The sequence below is a fragment of the Oncorhynchus clarkii genome, chromosome 29, assembly GCF_045791955.1.
Source record: "Oncorhynchus clarkii lewisi isolate Uvic-CL-2024 chromosome 29, UVic_Ocla_1.0, whole genome shotgun sequence".
NCBI classification, from domain to species: domain Eukaryota; kingdom Metazoa; phylum Chordata; class Actinopteri; order Salmoniformes; family Salmonidae; genus Oncorhynchus; species Oncorhynchus clarkii.
Window position 1 is genome coordinate 23037684 of NC_092175.1, and position 20980 is coordinate 23058663.

The 20980-nt window shown below is 42.2% G+C and overlaps 1 protein-coding gene across 8 annotated transcripts in view; it reads left to right on the plus strand.

Annotated features, from left to right (window-relative positions):
• The first annotated feature begins 419 nt into the window (after positions 1 to 419).
• LOC139387893 (nuclear pore complex protein Nup214-like) overlaps positions 420 to 20980 on the plus strand; it is a 71043-nt gene continuing 50482 nt past the window's right edge. For all 8 annotated transcript variants that reach the window (XR_011629232.1, XR_011629231.1, XM_071134235.1 and 5 more), the window contains exons 1-19: positions 420 to 632; positions 8321 to 8516; positions 8670 to 8824; positions 9167 to 9365; positions 9485 to 9555; positions 9677 to 9740; positions 9842 to 9945; positions 10102 to 10208; positions 10375 to 10441; positions 10989 to 11115; positions 12195 to 12353; positions 12507 to 12981; positions 13090 to 13229; positions 15241 to 15323; positions 15423 to 15506; positions 17506 to 17655; positions 17881 to 18039; positions 18249 to 18355; positions 18493 to 18684. Coding sequence is in view for 6 of the 8 variants with exons in the window: in XM_071134235.1 (XP_070990336.1) it covers positions 591 to 632; positions 8321 to 8516; positions 8670 to 8824; positions 9167 to 9365; positions 9485 to 9555; positions 9677 to 9740; positions 9842 to 9945; positions 10102 to 10208; positions 10375 to 10441; positions 10989 to 11115; positions 12195 to 12353; positions 12507 to 12981; positions 13090 to 13229; positions 15241 to 15323; positions 15423 to 15506; positions 17506 to 17655; positions 17881 to 18039; positions 18249 to 18355; positions 18493 to 18684 (2681 nt within the window). In the remaining 2 variants the exon portion in view is untranslated. The remainder of the gene's footprint in view (positions 633 to 8320; positions 8517 to 8669; positions 8825 to 9166; positions 9366 to 9484; positions 9556 to 9676; positions 9741 to 9841; positions 9946 to 10101; positions 10209 to 10374; positions 10442 to 10988; positions 11116 to 12194; positions 12354 to 12506; positions 12982 to 13089; positions 13230 to 15240; positions 15324 to 15422; positions 15507 to 17505; positions 17656 to 17880; positions 18040 to 18248; positions 18356 to 18492; positions 18685 to 20980) is intronic.

Consider the following 20980-nt stretch of genomic DNA (forward strand, 5'->3'; position numbering starts at 1 on the left):
GGAATGATTTGGGGTGAAGGGGGCCACTAGGTACTTACACATCCATAAATCACTTACAGTCCTCATCTTATTTAATGTAAGCCTACTGAAATGTATACAAACACAATGTCAGTCCGGAGTTCACGCCAGTCAAACTCAATCAAGCCCAGATAAAGTATTTTAAATTATTTCAGTCACAATGTACACAATGTTAACAATGTGATAGTAGGTATGTTTAAGCTATGTAAAATACAAATAAAAGCTTGTTCATCACAAAAACAAAAACAAAATCCGTTCTTATATTATGCCGCGTTCAAAGACAAGTTGGAACTAGGAAACTCCAACATTGCTGACTTGCACTGTCTTTGAAAGTGGGACGTGTAAAACTACAACCAAATAGCATATCGGAAATATCAGAGTTTTCTAGTTCCGACTAATACATGAACGCGGCATAATACCTTCGTGAATAATGCTAGTGTCACTTCCGTATTGTATTTCGCTAAATTCGAGCGCGGTATGATTTCGTTTCATGTGGAAACGAAAAGTTAACCCGTGTATATTTCTTAGAGTTCGGCTGTATCCAAAACAATTATACCTGCTGTAATTTCAACATGAGTGACGACCCGGACTCTCCTCCCGAAAGGGAAATGAAGGTAGGCATATTATTGTACGTAGTGTAGCTTGCTAGGTTCAGGTTGCGGCAATAGCTTACTTGCGCAGCAAGTGGTTTGTTAGCTAGCTGGAAAACGTTAGCTAAAGGCAACATAGACGGGTTAACTCGTTTTAGTGTCGGCCTGGGGATAACCTTCCAACTGAAGTACTGTACGGGCGATTCCTTACTGCAAAATCCCCACAATGTTACTTGCTAACGTTAGAAGCTTGCATGTACTTTAGTGAAAGATGACTAGCTAAACCAGACTCCGCTAGGTAGCTAACAACACCACGAACATCAATATGTCTCCATAAAAGCAATGTAACTTTATGGATTAACATTTGATAGCTAACGTTACCTAGCTAGCTGTGTACAATAGGGTGTCTAACATTGACCTTAAGCTGTAACTTAGTAAGTAACGTTAGTTAGCTACTAACTACTGTACGTTTATTTGTTATATACATTTTTTTTTTATTAACAATAGCACGCATACAAAAACAGAAATATACAGACAAGGGTGCATAAACCTAGCTACATAGACAGGGGTATTACATGTCTAAATACATTTTCAATTTGTCAGTTTTATTTTATGTACTTTTTTGTTTGTTTTCAAAATATCGTTTCAGTTCTATCTTAAACAATGTAAAGATGGGTTTGTTCTTCACCCACTTCATCTTTATGGATAAATAATCTTGACCTTCTAGGCAGAGTGGTAAAGAAAAAGCCATATCTCAGACTGGCAAATAAAAATCAAAGATTTAAGATGGGCAAAAGAACAGACACTGGACAGAGGAACTCTGCCTAGAAGGCCAGCATCCCGGAGTCAGCCTCTTCACTGTGGACGTTGAGACTGGTTTTTGAGGGTACTATTTAATGAAGCTGCCAGTTGAGGACTTGTGATGCGTCTGTTTCTCAAACTAGACACTAATGTACTTCTCTTCATTTGTGCACCGGGGCCTCCCACTCCTCATTCTATTCTGGTTTGAACCAGTTTGCGCTGTTCTGTGAAGGGAGTAGTATACAGCTTTTCACGAGATCTTCAGTTTCTTGGCAATTTCTCGCATGGAATAGCCTTCAATTCTCAGAACAAGAATAGACTGACTAGTTTCAGAAGAAAGTCTTCGTTTCTGGCCATTTTGAGCCTGTAATCGAACCCACAAATGCTTATTCTCCAGGTACTCAACTGGTCTAAAGAAGGCCAGTTTTAATGCTGCTTTAATCAGCACAACAGTTTTCAGCTGTGCAAACACAATTGCAAAAGGGTTTTCTAATGATCAATTAGCCTTTTAAAATGAGTCTTGGATTAACTAACAGAATGTGCCATTGGAACACATGAGAGATGGTTGCTAATAATGGGCCTCAGTACGCCTATGTAGATACTCCACAACAAATCAGCCGTTTCCTGCTACAATAGCCATTTACAACATTAACAATGTCTACACTGTATTTCTTATCAATTTTATGTTATTTTAATGGGCAAAAAATGTGCTTTTCTTTAAAAAACAAGGACATTTCTAAGTGACCCCAAACTTTTGAACAGTGGTGTATGTATCTATGTAAAGTATGTATGTGTATGTTATTGCATAAAAGTTTAAAATGTAAATTCCCTGAATTGAGGCTACAAATTCCTCAACAGTTGGAGTACTGTTATATTCTCATAAAACGAGAATCTCACCTGTAATGACAGCTCCAACAACTATTTTAAACTCTTCAGGATGATTGGAGCATTGTGAGTTCTCATGAATTCTGGATTATTATATGTTCATTGTTATTCAATAATTGTTTAACCCAGATAATGCTGTCGTCAAAACAGGTCTGGAAAAATAAAAACTTGTTTTTGTATCTTATGTCTTTATTATTCCAGATTGTATGTATATCTACACTATATATACCAAAATTATGTGGACAACCCTTCAGATTAGTGGATTTGGCTATTTCAGCCACACCTGTTGCAGACAGGTGTATAAAATTGAGCACACAGTCACACAATCTCCATAGACAAACATTGGCAGTAGAATGATCTTACTGAAGAGCTCAGTGACTTTCAACGTGGCACTATCATAGGATGCCAGCTTTCCAAGAAGTCTGTTTGTCAAATTTCTGCCGTGCGAGACCTGTCCCGGTCAACTGTAAGTGCTTTTATTGTGAAGTGGAAACGTCTCGAAGCAACAACGGCTCAACCGCGATGTGGTAGGCCACACAAGCTCACAGAACAGGACCGCAGATTGCAGAATCGTGAAGTTTGTAAAAAATTGTCCGTCTTCTGGGAGGAAACCAGGCACCTCATCACCTGGCCAATACCATCCCTATGGTGAAGCATGGTGGTGGCAGGATCATGCTGTGAGGATGTTTTTCAGCAGCAGGGACTGGGAGACTAGTCAGGATCGAGGGAAAGATGAACTGAGCAATATACAGAGAGATCCTTGATGAAAACCTGCTCAGGACCTCAGACTGGGGCGAAGGTTCACCTTCCAATAAAACCCGATCAAACATCTCTGGAGAGACCTGAAAATAGCTGTGCAGTGATGCTCCCCATCCAACCTGACAGAGCTTGAGAGGATCTGCAGAGAAGAATGGGAAAAACTCCCCAAATACAGGTGTGCCAAGCTTGTAGTGTCATACCCAAGAAGACTCAACGAAGTAATTGCTGCCAAAGGTCCTTCAACAAAGTACTGAGTAAAGTGTCTGAATACTTATGTAAATGTAATATTTCCAGTTTTTTTCCCCAAATGTTAACGACGATGACATAGTGGTGGAGATTTAACTAAAAAATAATGGATACCTCAAACTTATTGCACGTCAACTTCCGGAGTTGACTCCCAATTTTGAGTGTCAAGATTCAATTCTGCTAGGAATCGACTCCTACGATTCTGTATTTTTGTAACGGAAGAGACTGATTAGCTTCCGTACTTACGTAAATGTGATATTTCAGTTTTTTTTTTTTACCTATTTTTGCTTTATCATTATGGGGTATTGTGTGTAGATTTAATGAGGAAAATTTAAATTTGATCAATTTTAGTATAAGGCTGTAATGTAACAACATTTGGAAAAAGTGAAGGGGTCAGAATACATTCGGAAAGAATGCACTGTATGTCTGCCCTTCATAAAACTAGACTGGGTATCGTCAATGACTTGTTCAAGACTATTTTGAAGTCTTTCTGCAAAGATGGATGCTAGTAGCTTTCCATCATTGTTCATCAATATGATTGGTCTGCAATGTTCTATCATCATGGGATCTTTGTTTGGTGTGGTGATTACAGAATGAGGCATTGTGTCATAGAAACAGGCAGGACCTTTAATCAATTGCCTCCTTAAAGGGACATTCAATATATATTCAACAATATCCTCCTGAAAATCTTTAGAGAATTCACTAATAATGCCATCATTCCCTGGAGATTTGTTCTCTTTTCATTTGCTGATTTAAAAAAAAGTGATTTCAATAATATAAATAAATTAATCACATGACTTCATCACATGAAAATTCAAATAAATTCATCACATGAAGTCTTCGTCTATGAACTTTGCATAGTCTTTAACATAGTCTAGAAAGGCATACATGTCACTAGTAGGACAGGCAACACTGGTGTCAAATCAAATTTGTCACATGCGCCTAATACAATAGGTTATTACATACAAGCCCTTAACCAACAATGCAGTTTTAAGAACAATAAGAGTTATATTGTCTAAATAAACTAGTTTTTTATTTTATTTTAAGTAACACAAAATAACAAGGCTATACAGGGGGTACTGGTACCGAGTCAATGTGCAGGGTTGCAGGTTAGTTCATTTGCAGGGTTACAGGTTAGTCAAGGTAATATGAACATGTAGGTAGGGGTGAAGTGACTGTATAGATAAAGATTACCATAGCTATATTAAGCTTATGAATAGAGGTACATTCAGTACATATTTCTTTTTGCTATAAGCTGTAAAACAAAACAAAAAGTATTCACCTTCCTCTAACCATCTTGATATTACAAATCCCCCTTTTGCTCTCTCTCTCCATACATTCGGTCCAGTTCTAGCTGTACATTTTTTTTATTGACCCTTCATCAAGGTCCTCAATAGAGATTAAATAAAGTATTACTTTAACACTTTTCTCTTTTCTCAATCTTTTAAGTTAAGCAATTTCTTTACCGCTCTTCATGGCTGTTTGTCTTAATTTCATACTTCATTATTTCCCAATAGACTTAAGTAGATTGGCTTTTCTCCCATTTTCTTGTATAATATCTTTAGCATCCATCTTGAATTTATCATCTCCCAAAATTGAGTTTCCAATAACACCAGTTCGGTTTATTAACTTCATAGCCATTCATATTTACTGATAACAATATAACTTTATGGTCATTAAGAATAGATGGTTCAATGGATACCTTGACTACAGTATTATCTAATGAATTAGAAGTCAACCAGAAGTCATTTCTTTACTGTCTGGGACATATCCTTGTTACACCTTGTTACACAGTCCTTTTTATCAGGTTTTATCCACGTACCAAATAACCCAAGACATAGATGATTAAACTCAGGATTAACAATGCTGGATCTATTAGGAGTGGGATATCTATCATCACATTAAAAACAGAGGTAAAATCTCCACCTAGGATCATTTTGTTTAACACTTGACACGCAGCGTCATGACATGTTATGCCACTGTCAAAACCTGTCATAATATGGTCATACCACTGTCATGACATATTTAGACCTGTTGTGACATATCTTGCATTTTATGGCTTGTTATGACACCTACGTAAGCGTGTCTAAACCTACTACACAAGGCCACAGTATGTTTATATTACATTTTCAGAAATGGACAATCTGAAATTATTGTAATTGCGTACAAAATTGTCAGACATGCAGCTACACCAATGCTCTTTTACTGATGACTGGGATGAATGCAGGAGCAGGACAAGACACCGTCTTTTTAACTGATGACTCTCATAAGGGCATGTATGTGATAATCACAAGACCGATATGCCTATGATAGTCATAATGCTTCTTGACGGTGTCATAAAGTGTATTTTTCTTTAGTCCAAGTAAAGTGACACAGGATGGTCGTAATGCTTCATGAGTGTCATAAAGTGTATTTTCTGAAAGTTATTTAAAATATGATGGGAAAAACACTTGGCTATAAAGAATTCATAACAACAACATTGTAAGAAACACATTTTCAAACAAGAGGAAACTTCTTGGCAGGGAAAAAACGCATTAGAATAAATGTGGTTTGACACACTTGTGTAGCTGTCATAACCAGCCATAAAATAACACAATATACACTACATGACCAAAAGTATGTGGACACCTGCTCGTCAAACATCTCATTCCAAAATCATGGGCATTAATATGGAGTTGGTCTGCCCTTTGCTTCTATAACAACCTCCTCTCTTCTGGGAAGGCTTTCCACTAGATGTTGGAACATTGCTGCGGGGACTTGCTTCCATTCAGCCAGAAGAGCACGCTTGGCATTGCGAATGGTAATCTTAGGCTTGTGTGCGGCTGCTTGGGCCATGAAAATCCATTTCAGGAAGCACCAGACGAACAGTTATTGTGCTGGCGTTGCTTCCAGAGGCAGTTTGAAACTCGGTAGTGGGTGTTGCACCTGAGGACAGACTATATTTACGCGCCTCAACACTCAGCGGCCTCATTCTGTGAGCTTGTGTCCATTCTGTGAGCTTGTGTGGCCTACCACTTTGTGGCTGAGCCGTTGTTGCTCAGCCACACTCAACGTTTCCACTTCACAATAACAGCATTTACAGTTGACGGGGCAGCTCTAGCAGGGCAGACATTTGAGAAACTGACTTGTTGGAAAAGTGGCATCCTATGACGGTGCCACGTTGAAAGTCACGGAGCTCTAAAAGAAGGCCATTCTACTGCCAATGTTTGTCTATGGAGATTGCATGGCTGGGTGCTTGATTTTCTACACCTGTCAGCAACTGGTATGACTGAAATAGCCAAATGTGCTAATTTGAAGGTGTCCCCACATACTTTTGTTTACAATATCTTTCAAAAGTTTTGGGTCAGTTAGTAATGTCCTTGTTTTTGAAAGAAAAGCAAAAAAAAAAGTCCATTAAAATAACATCAAATTGATCAGAAATGCAGTGTAGACATTGTTAATGTTGTAAATGACTATTGTAGCTGGATTTTTTTTTCTCCAAAACATTTATTTTAATGAAATATCTACGTAGGTTGCTGATAATGGGCCTAAAAACCATCACTCCTGTGTTCCAATGGCACATTGTGTTAGCTAATCCAAGTTTATAATTTTAAAAGTCTAATTGATCATTTGAAAACCCTTTTGCAATTATGTTAGCACAGCTGAAAACTGTGAAAACTGTCCTGATTAAAGAAGCAATAAACCTGGCCTTCTTTAGTCAACAGAGAAGAGGCGACTCCGGGATGCTGGCCTTCTCGGCAGAGTTCCTCTGTCCAGTGTCTGTTCTTTTGCCCATCTTAATCTTTTATTTTTATTGGCCAGTCTGAGATATGGCTTTTTCTTTGCAACTCTGCCTAGAAGGCCAGCATCCCGGAGTCGCCTCTTCACTTTTAACGTTGAGACTCGTGTTTTGCGGGTACTATTTAATGAAGCTGCCAGTTGAGGACTTGTGATGCGTCTGTTTCTCAATCTAGACACTCTAATGTACTTGTCCTCTTGCTCAGTTGTGCACCGGGGCCTCCCACTCCTCTTTCTATTCTGGTTAGAGGCAGTTTGCGCTGTTTTGTGAAGGGAGTAGTACACAGCGTTGTACGAGATCTTCAGTTCTTGGCAATTTCTCGCATGGAATAGTCATCATTTCTCAGAACATGAATAGACTGACGAGTTTCAGAAGAAAGAGCTTTGTTTATGGCCATTTTGAGCCTGTAATCGAACCCACAGATGTTGATGCTCCAGATACTCAACTAGTCTAAAGGACATTTTTATTGCTGCTTTAATCAGTACAACAGTTTTCAGCTGTGCTAACATAATTGCAAAAGGGTTTTCTATCAATTAGCCTTTTAAAATGATAAATTTGGATTAGCTAACATAACGTGCCATTGGATCACAGGAGTGATGGTTGCCTCTGTACGGCTATGTAGATATTACATAAAAAGCAAGCCATTTCCAGCTACAATAGTCATTTACAACATTAACAATGTCTACTCTGTATTTCTGAGCAATTTGATGTTATTTAATGGACAAAAAAATGTGCTTTTCTTTCAAAAACAAGGACATTTCTAAGTGACACAACTTTTGAATGGTAGTTTGTCACAACAGGTGTAAATATATGGGTCAGGGCAGTGTTATGTCTGCTGATATGACATGGTTATAACTGTCATAATGTTATAATGGTGGGTGTCAAATAAAACGTTACCTACTACTGATGACCTTTCCTTTAAATGTACCTCTTAAAACTGCTACTCTAGCGATAACCATTTATGAATGTTGTGCTCTGAATCTTGTTTTTGCTATTAATAGGAGCATTTTTGCCCAGAAGGCATTTATTCAGCTACTAGCTATCCCAACATTGGTGGTAGTAGTACTATAATAAAGCACCACTAACTACCCTTTTGACTTATTTACAAATCTAACTCATCCTATCAACAATATATGTTTATTAACATAGTCAATGTTCTTTACAGGTCTTAAACCAGTAGCCTACAGTACAAGACTTTCAGTGCTATCACGGTCATTAAGTATTTTATTATTATTTTATGCAGGATTTTCAGTTCCGGCAAATGAAGAAAACCAGAGTATTTGATTCACCTGATGACCTGCCAAAGGATAGATCAAGTCTACTTGCCATCTCAAACAAATTCGGACTAACATTTGTCGGACAAGACAAAAAGATCAAGGTGTACCGCACGCGGGACATCCTAGCTGCAGACAAAGTTGATGGGAACTCCAATGAAATAAGTAAGAATGTCCTTAAATTGGTCATTCCATCTTGTACAGTTTTTGCTAAGCGAAGACTGTTAATTGCTTGCCTTGGCCAAATTGACTTGATTTCTACCTTTTTCTCTACATCTTACTCCCTTCTCTCTGTTATCCCCTTTCTCTCTCCCTTAGTTGAGGGGATAGCAGCCTTGGCTGATGTTGCTGTGGAGTTTCCTGTGCACAACCTGGGCCTCAGCAGTGATGAGCTCACCCTGTCAGTCAGCGGCATGTCAGAGGAGTCTGGCCTGTCATTGGACTTCTACGACGTCCGTACCTTCATCAACAAGGTGATTAACTGACTCATAACAACCCCCACCTGCTAATGGAGCAGATGGATCGCTTTATGTTCTAGTATCTGCTGCAATATGTGTGTTCTCTTCATTTTTCATTATAATCTGTTATGGCCTGCTTTTTTGAGAAGCAATATGTCCATCTGTCCCCCAAAGTGTTAGAAAACCACTTTTTTTCAGGGTGAAGTGATACGGTTTCGTCATGGTGAAACAGAGTTCAGAGTCCAAGCTTTGATATCAGCCACAAGCACAATAAGACTAGTCACCCCCACTTCTTCAATTCCGTATTTTCCCCACACACTTAATCCCCTCACTTCTATGGCTGTCCTCTTTCTCCAGGCCCGACAACAGAAGTTGCCGTTTGTGACTCTGCGACCTGGAGTCGGCCTGGGCATAATTGTGCAGGACCTCAAATGGAACCCGGTGCAGGCGTCCATGCTGGCCACCTGTCTGTCTGACGGCAGCATGATGGTGCTTGAGGTCACAGACAGCGTCACAGTGCAGGCCCAGCTCCCCGCCACCGAAGGAATCACCTGTGGTGAGTGTGACAGTGTGTCATCACTTTAAAGATTACATGCTGAAATGATTTACATTTTTATGTGATTATCATTTATACAGTTTTGCTCACTATTTCTGTCATCCTCTCTCTTCATACAGTATGCTGGAGTCCCAAAGGAAAGCAAGTGGCAGCAGGAAAAATGAATGCGACAGTCAGTCAGTACACTCCAGTAAGTCTGACCCATCAACTCCAGCATAGTACAGTAATTGTAGACACACTCATTATTCCTGTGTCGTGTGTATGATGTAGTATATGCCCTGGTGTGACTCTGACTCTGCTCTCCTGAACAGGGGCTTCAGGAGAAGAAAGTGATCCCTTGCCCAAGCTTCTACAGCTCCGACAACCCTGTCAAAGGTAAACTGGACACAGATCCCGCTGGCCTGAAGCAATAAACCTCTTAGCCAAATAACCCGAATCTCACATATGTTTTCTTTGTGTTGTCCTTTCTCTGTCAGTACTTGATGTGCAGTGGCTGAGTACGTTTGTGTTTGCCGTGGTGTATGCAGCAGCCGATGGCTGTCCAGAAACACCCCCTGAACTGGTGGTGATCTCCCTCCCTGTGAGTAGTACCGCTGCTCTGTCGTACAGCGGAATGATTAGAACATTTTGCAGTGTTTAATTGTTATAATATTACAAGGTTCATTTCACGCAGTGACAAATGTTTTCCTTCCTGATAGATTGTGACATTTTGACAATTAACATGTTGATCTGACAGACAAAGACCGAGAAGAGGGAGGAGAGGTACCTGAACTTCAACGACCCCGTCTACGGCACCTGCACAGAGAGACAGCTGCACTACTTCCTCAGCCACATAGAGGACTGGTGAGACGCTGCCCACTCTGTACAGAACACTGCTAAAGCTAAAAAGCTCTTGTTTGTAGAAAGTGGCTTTTGTATGCGTACTGAGTTGGTATAAGCTCTGTTCTGTTTTGAGGAACAACCGTGAGGTTGGTTAATCACATATACTCGTTGTTTCTCCTTCTTTCAGGGATGTTGTTCTTGCCGCCTCGGCAGCCTCCATTGAAGTCAGTGTCATCGCTAAGCAAGAAGATAAGGTAATATTTGGGGACCCGCTATTGGTTTGATTCTCACCTTAGGTCTTAGAAACTGTAGCAGGTCAATGTGGATTTCTCAACTTCAGATGTCTTTGTGCACCACATAGTCAGATCCATTAGGTACCTCCCACAAGCAAACATCACCTCAGCATCTTCTGATAAATTATTATAGAGTAGCAAAGCCTGGGTGGCATGTAGCCTAGCGGCTAAGAGCGTTGGGACATAACCGAAAAGTTGCTGGTTCGAATCCCCAAGCTGGCAAGGTGGAAATATCTGCCGTTCTGCCCTTGAGCAAGGCCGTTAACCCCAAACAACAACTACTCCCCGGGCGCAATGACTTGGACGTCGGTTAAAATACCCCCTGCACCTATCTGATTAAGAGGGGTTGGGTTAAATGCGCAAGACACGTTTCGGTTTAATACATTCCGTTTTGCAACTGACTAGGTATCGCCTTTCCCATCCCAAAGGCCAACTGATGTTGATCAAGTGAGCAACTGAGTGTCTATGTTATGTAACCTCTGCCATGTGCTGTTGTGGTGTTGTTCAGTCCAACTGGGAGCTGTGGCTGCTGGAGGACGCCAGTAGGGGAGAGCTGCCCGTTTCACAGAATAACGACGACACGCTGCCTTTGGGCCTGGCCATCGTCTACACCAGCCAGCAGGAGATCCACATCAGTGAGTGGTTGCTGCTCTCTCTTCTTCCAACTTTCCACATTCTTCTATGACCCCATTCCAAACTTATCACTTGATCCTTGGCCTGCATTAGGATTTGTAAATGTTTAAAGTAAGCTATTTGACAGGCACTTCTGCCAACCTGCCATATTGTTACCAGTCCAGTTCGCCCAGATCTGAGAATGTAGACCACTGGAAGCTCCAAGCAAAATAAGATGGTGAACCATTTGGAATCAGCTGATATGTTGGTCAACCATGGCAGGATCAGTGAATGTTGCACTTCAATTAGATGCATAGTTAAACTTTTTGTAATACACTGTGCAACGTTCATCTCCTCAGTAGCAGTTGGTAGGCAACGCTGGTTGGCGCAGTGTTTTTTTGGGGCAGCTGTGAGATGAAAAGCTACTGTCTCAGAATCTACTGTTTAAGGCAGTCAGACAGTCACATAGCACCGCTGATGTTGCTGTCTGGGCTACCCACTCAAAAGGACTCCACCAGCAAAACAAATCAGCAGTTTGTGCAGCATTTTGAAATGATTGTACTCTGATCAAACCCAAGTGAGACCTCAGCTCTATTGGAGAGAAAGAGCAAGGGAGAGATGGTGAGGCCCACGCTCATTAGAATGACTCAGACAAATGAAATTACAACAAACAGCATAGCCAGACAAGCATATCTGAGAATGTTGATGAGGTTTACCTTGAGCTTTCCAAACTTTTGTTTTCTCTATAGAGAGCAGTCTCAGGCACACTCATTATTTGTCTCATCACACTGGCCTTAGTGATGGTGCTCAGGCTTTGTTTCTTATTAAGACCTTAAGGTCTCTTAATTCACACAGACATAGCCCTTCCTATGCTCTGTCCTTGTACTTATCTCAGCTTTGTGTATGTGTGGGTGTACATCTGCCTCAAGAGCTTTAGTGTGTTTGACCATGTGGGTGTTTGTGTGCCTTTCAATGGCTGTGGGTTTGCTTTTGTATTGAAGTCTGTGTGTTTATGCCTGTGTGTTTCTCTCTGACTACCCATAGTTGTACTGCGCTTCTCGTTGGCCCTCTAACATATCTATCACCTCAACTGTCGTTACAGCTGATGAGAAGACTCTTCCCCCGGTGCCCACTCTGCTGCTTCTGTCTACAGACGGAGTGTTGTGCCCCTTTTCACTGCTCAACCTTAACCCTGGGGCCAAGCAGCTGGTCGCTGCCCCCACCAACCTGGCTCTGGACGGAGAGAGACTGCCCCCTGCGGGTCTGGAGGAACTTTTTCATATTTATAAATAGTTGTATTTATTTTCTGTCTCACTGGAGACATTTGTCTTATGATACTTGCTATACCTATATAGTACTTATAATAGTGTTGTGATATGGCCCACTAAAAGCAGCGCTCTCCTCTGCTTTGCAGGTTCTGCAGCCCCCCCGCCCCCTTACCCAACCCCTCTCGCATCAACCCTGGGGTCGTTCCCTCCTCTCCGCCCCCCCTCGTCCCCCACACAGACTCCCCCTGCCTCCCTGTTCACCACCACAGCCCCTGCCCCAGCTCCAGTCTCCTCATCCGGCTTCTCATTCTCCATGCCCACTTCCTCCTCCACTGCTCCTCCCGCCTTGTCCCTCGGGGGCTACACGGCCTTCAGCGCGGCCCCAGCTTCGGGCACCTCCGCTGGCTTCTCCTTCGCCTCCAAGCCTCTGACGGATACCCCCGCCGCAGCCTCCTCCTTCTCCTTCAGTGCCCCAAAGCCTCCAGTGGTGGAAACTACTCCAGAACCCTCCCCCACTCCGACGCCCACCCCCCAGCGCCTGGCCACCGCCTCCCCTATCACGGTTTTCCGAGGTACCCCCGAGCCAGCCACTCCCGCTGTGAAGATGAACCTCAGTGACAGGTGAGAGGAGAGTTTGATATAACTTGCTGAATAACTTACTGTGTTCACATATCTCTTAGATGCGAGCTGGCTGACTTGGCTAGATATATTTATGTTTCTGTTCCTCAGGTTCCTGGCAGTGGAGAACCCTGCTCCAGCTGCAGTTCCAGCCTCCCTACCCTTCTCCTTCACCCCCAAACCTGCATTCTTTGAGCCCACCAGCCAGCCCGCCCCGCTGCCCATTGTCACCAGGCCCACAGCCATGCCAGGTAAGGAGAATGATGAGCTTTACAGCATTATTCATACATATTTATATGAATGGCTTTGATAAAATAATACAATTTTTATTTGTATACCAACATTAGCATATTTGTAAAATCAAATGTTATTTGTCACATACACAAGCAAATGTTAATGCGAGTGTAGCGAAATGCTTGTGCTTCTAGTTCTGACCATGCAGTAATATCTAACAAGTAATCTAACCTAACAATTTCACAACTACCTTATACACACAAGTGTAAAGGAATTAATAAGAATATGTACATAAAAATATATGAATGAGCGATGGCTGAACGGCATAGGCAAGATGCAGTAGATGGTATAGAATACAGTATATACATATGAGATGAGTAATATAGACTATGTAAACATTATATAAAGTGACATTGTTTAAAGTGGCTAGTGATACATTTATTACATCAATTTTTCCATTATTAAAATGGCTAGAGTTGAGTCAGTATGTTGGCAGCAGCCACTCAATGTTAGTGATGGCTGTTTAACAGTCTGATGGCCTTGAGATAGAAGCTGTTTTTCAGTCTCTCGGTCCCCGCTTTGATGCACCTGTACTGACCTCACCTTCTGGATGATCGCGGGGTGAACAGGCAGGGGCTCGGGTGGTTGTTGTCCTGGAGGGCAGGTAGTTTGCCCCCGGTGATGCGTTGTGCAGACCACACTACCCTCTGGAGAGCCTTACGGTTATGGGCGGAGCAGTTGCCGTACCAGGCGGCGATACAGCCCGACAGGATGCTCTCGATTGTGCATCTGTAGAAGTTTGAGTGTTTTTGGTGACAAGCCGAAATTCTTTCAGCCTCCTGAGGTTGAAGAGGTGCTGTTGCGCCTTCTTCACCATGCTGTCTGTGTGGGTGGACCATTTCAGTTTGTCCGTGATGTGTACGCCGAGGAACTTAACTTTCCACCCTCTCGACTACTGTCCCGTCGATGTGGATAGGGGGATGCTCCCTCTGCTGTTTCCTGAAGTCCACGATCATCTCCTTTGTTTTGTTTACATTGAGTGTGAGGTTATTTTCCTGACACCACACTCCGAGGGCCCTCACCTCCTCCCTGTAGGCCGTCTCGTTGTTTTTGGTAATCAAGCCTACCACTATAGTGTCGTCTGCAAACTTGATGGTTGAGTTGGAGGCGTGCATGGCCACGAAGTCGTGGGTGAACAGGGAGTACAGGAGAGGGCTGAGAACGCACCCTTGTGGGGCCCCAGTGTTGAGGATCAGCGGGGTGGAGATGTTGTTACCTACCCTCACCACCTGGTGGCGGCCCGTCGGGAAGTCCAGGACCCAGTTGCACAGGGCGGGGTCGAGACCCAGGGTCTCGAGCTCAATGATGAGTTTGGAGGGTACTATGGTGTTAAATGCTGAGCTATAGTCGAGGAACAGCATTCTTACATAGATATTCCTCTTGTCCAGATGGGTTAGGGCAGCGTGATTGCGATTGCATTGTCTGTGGACGTATTGGGGTGGTAAGCAGATTGGAGTGGGTAGGGTGGGGGTGATATGGTCCTTGACTCGTCTCTCAAAGCACTTCATGGTGATGGAAGTGAGTACTACGGGGCTGTAGTCATTTAGCTCAGTTACCTTAGCTTTCTTGGGAACAGGAACAATGGTGGCCCTCTTGAAGCCGTCTGGGCCTGCAGCCTTCGAGGGTTTTACTCGCGTTGGCTGCAGGGAAGGAGAGACCGCTTGTTTTGGTAGCGGGCCGTGTCAGTGGCACTGTATTGTCTTCAAAGCGAGCAAAAAAGTTGTTTAGTCTGCAGGGAGCAAGACATCGTGGTCAGCGATGGGGTTGGTTTTCTTTTGTAGTCCGTGATTGACTGTAGACCCTGCCACATACCTCTCATGTCTGAGCCGTTGAATAGTGACTTTACTTTGTCTCTATACTGACGCGTAGCTTGTTTGATTGCCTTGCGGAGGGAATAGCTACACTGTTTGTATTCAGTCATGTTGTAGTTTGGTTTGTGATCCTTTATCTTTTCTGTCTCATCCCCAGTTCGCCCAGTCCAAACCAGTACACCCCCCATGGTTGCACAGAAACCTGCCCCAGCCACCCAGACAAGTGCACCCACTCCACAGGTATTAAATCATCAGCCTTCTCAGGTATTAGGCCAATCCATTTATTGTAGTACTGGTCATAATAGTAGAGACAAAATCTGTCTGTGTTCCCTCCTGTAGGCAGCACTGAGTGTGAAGGCCCTGGAGAGGCAGCTGCAGCAGAGGAAGGACTCGGACCCAGTCATGGCTGGAATACTGGAGGAGGTAACAGATTAACCTAATGGTCTTTCTCTTAAAGCTGTAATCTGCACACGTGAAACAGCACCACTGTTCGTCCCAGCGTCTTTGTTTTGTTTTGTTGATGAAACAGAGGCGAGGAGTGTCCGGCATTGTGATTTAAAAAAATATATATATATATACACAGTACCAGTCAAGTTTGGACACACCTACTCATTCAAGGGGTTTTCTTCATTTTTAGTATTTTCTACATTGTAGAATAATAGTGAAGACATCAAAACTATGAAATAAAACCCATAAAAACAAATCAAAATATATTTTAGTTTCTTCAAAGTAGCCACCCTTTGCGTTGATGACAGCTTTGCACACTCTTGGCATTCTCTCAACCAGCTTCATGAGGAATGTATTTCCAACAGTCTTGAAGGAGCTCCCACATATGCTGACCACTTGTCGGCTGCTTTTCCTTCACTTCTTGGTCTCTCATCCCAAACCATCTCAGTTGGGTTGAGGTCGGGTAAATGTCCCACTAAGCGCAAACCAGATAGGATGGTATATTGCTGCAGAATGCTGTGGTAGCCTTGCTGGTTAAGTGTGCCTTGAATTATAAAAAATCACTGACAGTGTCACAAGCAAAACACCATCACCTCAATGCGGTGGGAACCATACATGCGGCGATCATCCGTTTACCTACTCTGCGTCTCATAAAGACACGGTGGTTAGAACCAAAAATCTCCACTTTGATCTCATCAGACCAAAGGGCAGATTTCCACTTGTCTAATGTCCATTGCTCGTGTTTCTTGGCCCAAGCAAATCTCTTCTTCTTATTGGTGTCCTTTAGTAGTGGTTTCTTTGCAGCAATTTGACCATGAAGGCCTGATTCACGCAGTCTCCTCTGAATAGTTGATGTTGAGATGTCTCTTACTTGAACTCTGAAGCATTTGTTTGGGCTGCAATCTGAGGCTGGTAACTCTAATGAACTTATGCTCTGCAGCAGAGGTAACTCTGGGTCTTCCTTTCCTGTGGCGGTCCTCATGAGAGACAGTTTCATCATAGCGCCTGATGGTTTTTGCAACTGCTCTTGAAGAAACTTTGAAAGTTCTTGAAGTTTTCCACATTGACTGACCTTCATGTAATGATGGACTGTCATTTCTCTTTGCTTATTTGATCTGTTCTTGCAATAATATTGGTATTTTACCAAACAGGGCTATCTTCTGTCTACTACCCCTACCTTGTCACAACACAACTGATTGGCTCAAACGCATTAAGAACATATTAACTTTTAGCAAGGCACACCTGTTAATTGAAATGCATTCCAGGTGACGAGAGAATGCCAAGAGTGTGCAAAGCTGTCACCAAGGCAAAGGGTGGCTACTAATCTCAAATATGAAATATATTTTGATTTGTTTTAACGCTTTTTTGGTTACTACATGCTTCCATATGTGTTGTTTAATAGTGTTGAAGTCTAAACTATTATTCTACAATGTCGAAAATGTAAAAAATGGTTCTGTATAGAAGAAAGTATGTGGACACCCCTTCAAATTAGTGGATTTGGCTATTTCAGCCACACCCGTTGCTGACAGGTGTATAAAATCTCCATAGACAAACACTGGCAGTAAAATGGCCTTACATAGTTTTGATGTCTTCACTATTATTCTACAATGTAGAAAATAGTAAAAATGTATAAAAACCCTTGAATCGGTAGGTTTGTTCAAACTTGACTGGTACTGTATATTCTGGTGTTCTGTTGCGTGTGCATTGATGGACGTTGTTTAAAGTAACTTCTTTGTTGTTAATATTCCAAATGGGCGTAGCTGTTTCACCAAGTAAGGATTACAGATGTAAACTACTGCTATTTAATTACTTTCTAATTGTATTACTTAATGCTGTTTGTTGTCATAACCTCACTGTAGTTAACCCACAAAGGAATCGAACCCACCACTTGGCTATTTCCAGCACCATGCTCCAATCATTTTACAGTAAGTATATTGTCCTCGTGGTAGCTTCATGCTGATTGTGTTCCTCTCAGATTGGCCATTTCCAGAAGGAGCTGGCTGACCTGAAGGCGCGCAGCCACAAGGCAGACTTTAGAGTGGGCACCATAGAGGAGATGAAGGAGCTGAGGAAAGAGTCTAAAGACCTCCACGTCTTCACCCTGGAGATTAAAGAAACCACTGAGGTACGAACTGAATTTGATTAGATTGTATTATTAAAATGAGAGGTAAAGCCAGTCTGAATCAGGACATGAAGCTTGGTGAAGTTGCCATTGTTAATGTATCCAGTTGTGTCCAATTCAAAATAACACACAACAAACTGGTACCACACACACTACAACCTCCTAAAGACATAGACCCTTTCTATCCCTCATAGGCTCTAACCATGTGTGTGTTCTTGTTCTCCCCAGTCTCTCCATGGGGACATCAGCACTCTGAAAACCACCATGCTGGAGGGCTTTGCCGGTGCAGAGGACGCCAAGGCCATGAGTGAGCTCAACAGAGACAGAGGCTACCTGCAGCTGCTGTACAAGAAACCACTGGATCCACGCAGTGAAGACCAACTCAAGGTAAGCCAGGGGGGGAGGAGGATGATTGCTCTATACATTATGGGAGGATGAGATGGATGGTTGGGTGTGTAAAGGGAACTTCCATGATTCATCAGAGTGGATGTTTTAGAAATGGCAAAGGCAAAACACTATTGAACAAGATGACCCATGTTAAACAGTTTTTTTGTACAGCAGACTTAATTTCCTCATGGTTTTTTCCCCTTAACCAGGAGATCCGCAGGCTGTACCAGTATGTGAAGTTTGCTGTGGAGGATGTGAACGACGTGTTGGACCTGGAGTGGGAGAAACATCTGGAGAAGAAGAAGAAGAAACAGAAGTGAGTGAGAAAAAGAAAATAGATCACTTTAGTTTTTGACCTGTAATTCATTTCCTATGACAATTTTCTCATTATCATTCATTGTATGTTAAATGTTTCCTTTCTAACCAATTCCCTCTAACTCCTGTCTCTCCCAGACACATGATTGTCCCAGAAAGGGAGGCTCTGTTCACGGCCCTGGCCAACAACCTGGACATCATCAACCAGCAGAAGCAGAGACTGGACACACTGGTCAAAGACCTCCATGCCCTGCGGCTCTACAACAAGACTGCAGACTGGAGTACTCCTGGCCCCACCCAGCCCGCTGCAGCCACCCCCACAGAACAGGGGTATGTACAAGGGTGTATACCTGAAATACAATGGCCAGATATGTAGCAGCACGAGGATGTTTTTGGTCTGTTTAGTTTTTTTATATGTCAAATGTTCATTGGGGCATGTGTGTGTTGCAAATAATGATGCACAGTGGATTAAAAATGAAGTAGGCTATCAGTCCTCATGAACTCAGTTCTCATGCTGCCAAACATACTAGAGGTCGACCAATTAATTGGAATGGTATTTTTGGACACGGATTTAAAAAATATATATATATATTACACCTTTATTTAACTAGGCAAGTCAGTTAAGAACACATTCTTATTTTCAATGACGGCCTAGTAACGGTGGGTTAACTGCCTTGTTCAGGGACAGCACGACAAATTTTTACCTTGTCAGCTCGAGGATTCAATCTTGCAACCTTACGGTTAACTAGTCCAACGCTCTAACCACCTGCCTCTCATTGCACTCCACGAGGAGCCTGCCTGTTACGCGAATGCAGTAAGAAGCCATGGTAAGTTGCTAGCTAGCATTAAACTTATCTTATAAAAAACAATCAATCAATCATAATCACTAGTTAACTACACATGGTTGATGAAATTACTAGTTTATCTAGTGTGTCCTGCGTTGCATATAATCGATGCGGTGCGCATTCGCGAAAAAGGACTGTCGTTGCTCCAACGTGTACCTAAACATAAACATCAATGCCTTTCTTAAAATCAATACACAAGTATATATTTTTAAACCTACATATTTAGTTAATATTGCCTGCTAACATGAATTTCCTTGTCACTTCTCTTGCAACAGAGTCAGGGTATATGCAGCAGTTTGGGCCGCCTGGCTCATTGCGAACTGTGTGAAGACTATTTCTTCCTAACAAAGACAGCCAACTTCGCCAAACGGGGGATGATTTAACAAAAGCACATTTGCGAAAAAAGCACAATCGTTGCACGACTGTACCTAGCCATAAATATCAATGACTTTCTTAAAATCAATACACAGAAGTATATATTTTTAAACCTGCATATTTAGCTAAAATAAATCCGGGTTAGCAGGCAATATTAAGCAGGTGAAATTGTGTCACTTTTCTTGCGTTCATTGCATGCAGTCAGGGTATATGCAACAGTTTGGGCCGTCTGGCTCGTTGCGAACTAATTTGCCAGAATGTTACGTAATTATGACATAACATTGAAGGTTGTGCAATGTAACAGGAATATTTAGACTTATGGATGCCACCCGTTAGATAAAATACGTAACTGTTCCATATTTCACTGAAAAAATGAATGTTTTGTTTTCGAGATGATAGTTTCCGGATTCAACCATATTAATGACCTAAGGCTTGTATTTCTGTGTGTTGTTATTATGTTATAATTAAGTCTTTGATTTGATAGAGCAAGAGCAATGCTCGTAAGCATTCATTCAAACAGCAATTTTGTGCGTTTTGCTAGCAGCTCTTCGCTTCAAGCACCCTGACTCTTGACTTCAAGCCTATCAACTCCCAAGATTAGGCTGGTGTAATCGATGTGAAATGGCTAGCTAGTTAGCGGGGTGCGCGCTAATAGCGTTTCAAATGTCACTCGCTCTGAGACTTGGAGTAGTTGTTCCCCTTGCTCTGCATGGGTAACGCTGCTTCGAGGGTGGCTGTTGTCGTTGTGTTCCTGGTTCGAGCCCAGGTAGGAGTGAGGAGAGGGACGGGAGCTATACTGTTACACTGGCTATAGTAAAGTGCCTATAAGAACATCCAAATAGTCAAAGGTATATGAATTACAAATGGTATAGAGAGAAATAGTCCTAGAATTCCTATAATAACTACAACCTAAAACTTCTTACCTGGGAATATTGAAGACTCATGTTAAAAAGAACCACCAGCTTTCATACAGTGCCTTGCGAAAGTATTCGGCCCCATTGAACTTTGCAACCTTTTGCCACATTTCAGGCTTCAAACATAAAAATATAAAACTGTATTTTTTTGTGAAGAATCAACAACAAGTGGGACACAATCATGAAGTGGAACGACATTTATTGGATATTTCAAACTTTTTTAACAAATCAAAAACTGAAAAATTGGGCGTGCAAAATTATTCAGCCCCTTTACTTTCAGTGCAGCAAACTCTCTCCAGAAGTTCAGTGAGGATCTCTGAATGATCCAATGTTGACCTAAATGATGAATGATGATAAATACAACCCACCTGTGTGTAATCAAGTCTCCATATAAATGCACCTGCACTGTGATAGTCTCAGAGGTCCGTTAAAAGCGCAGAGAGCATCATGAAGAACAAGGAACACACCAGGCAGGTCCGAGATATTGTTGTG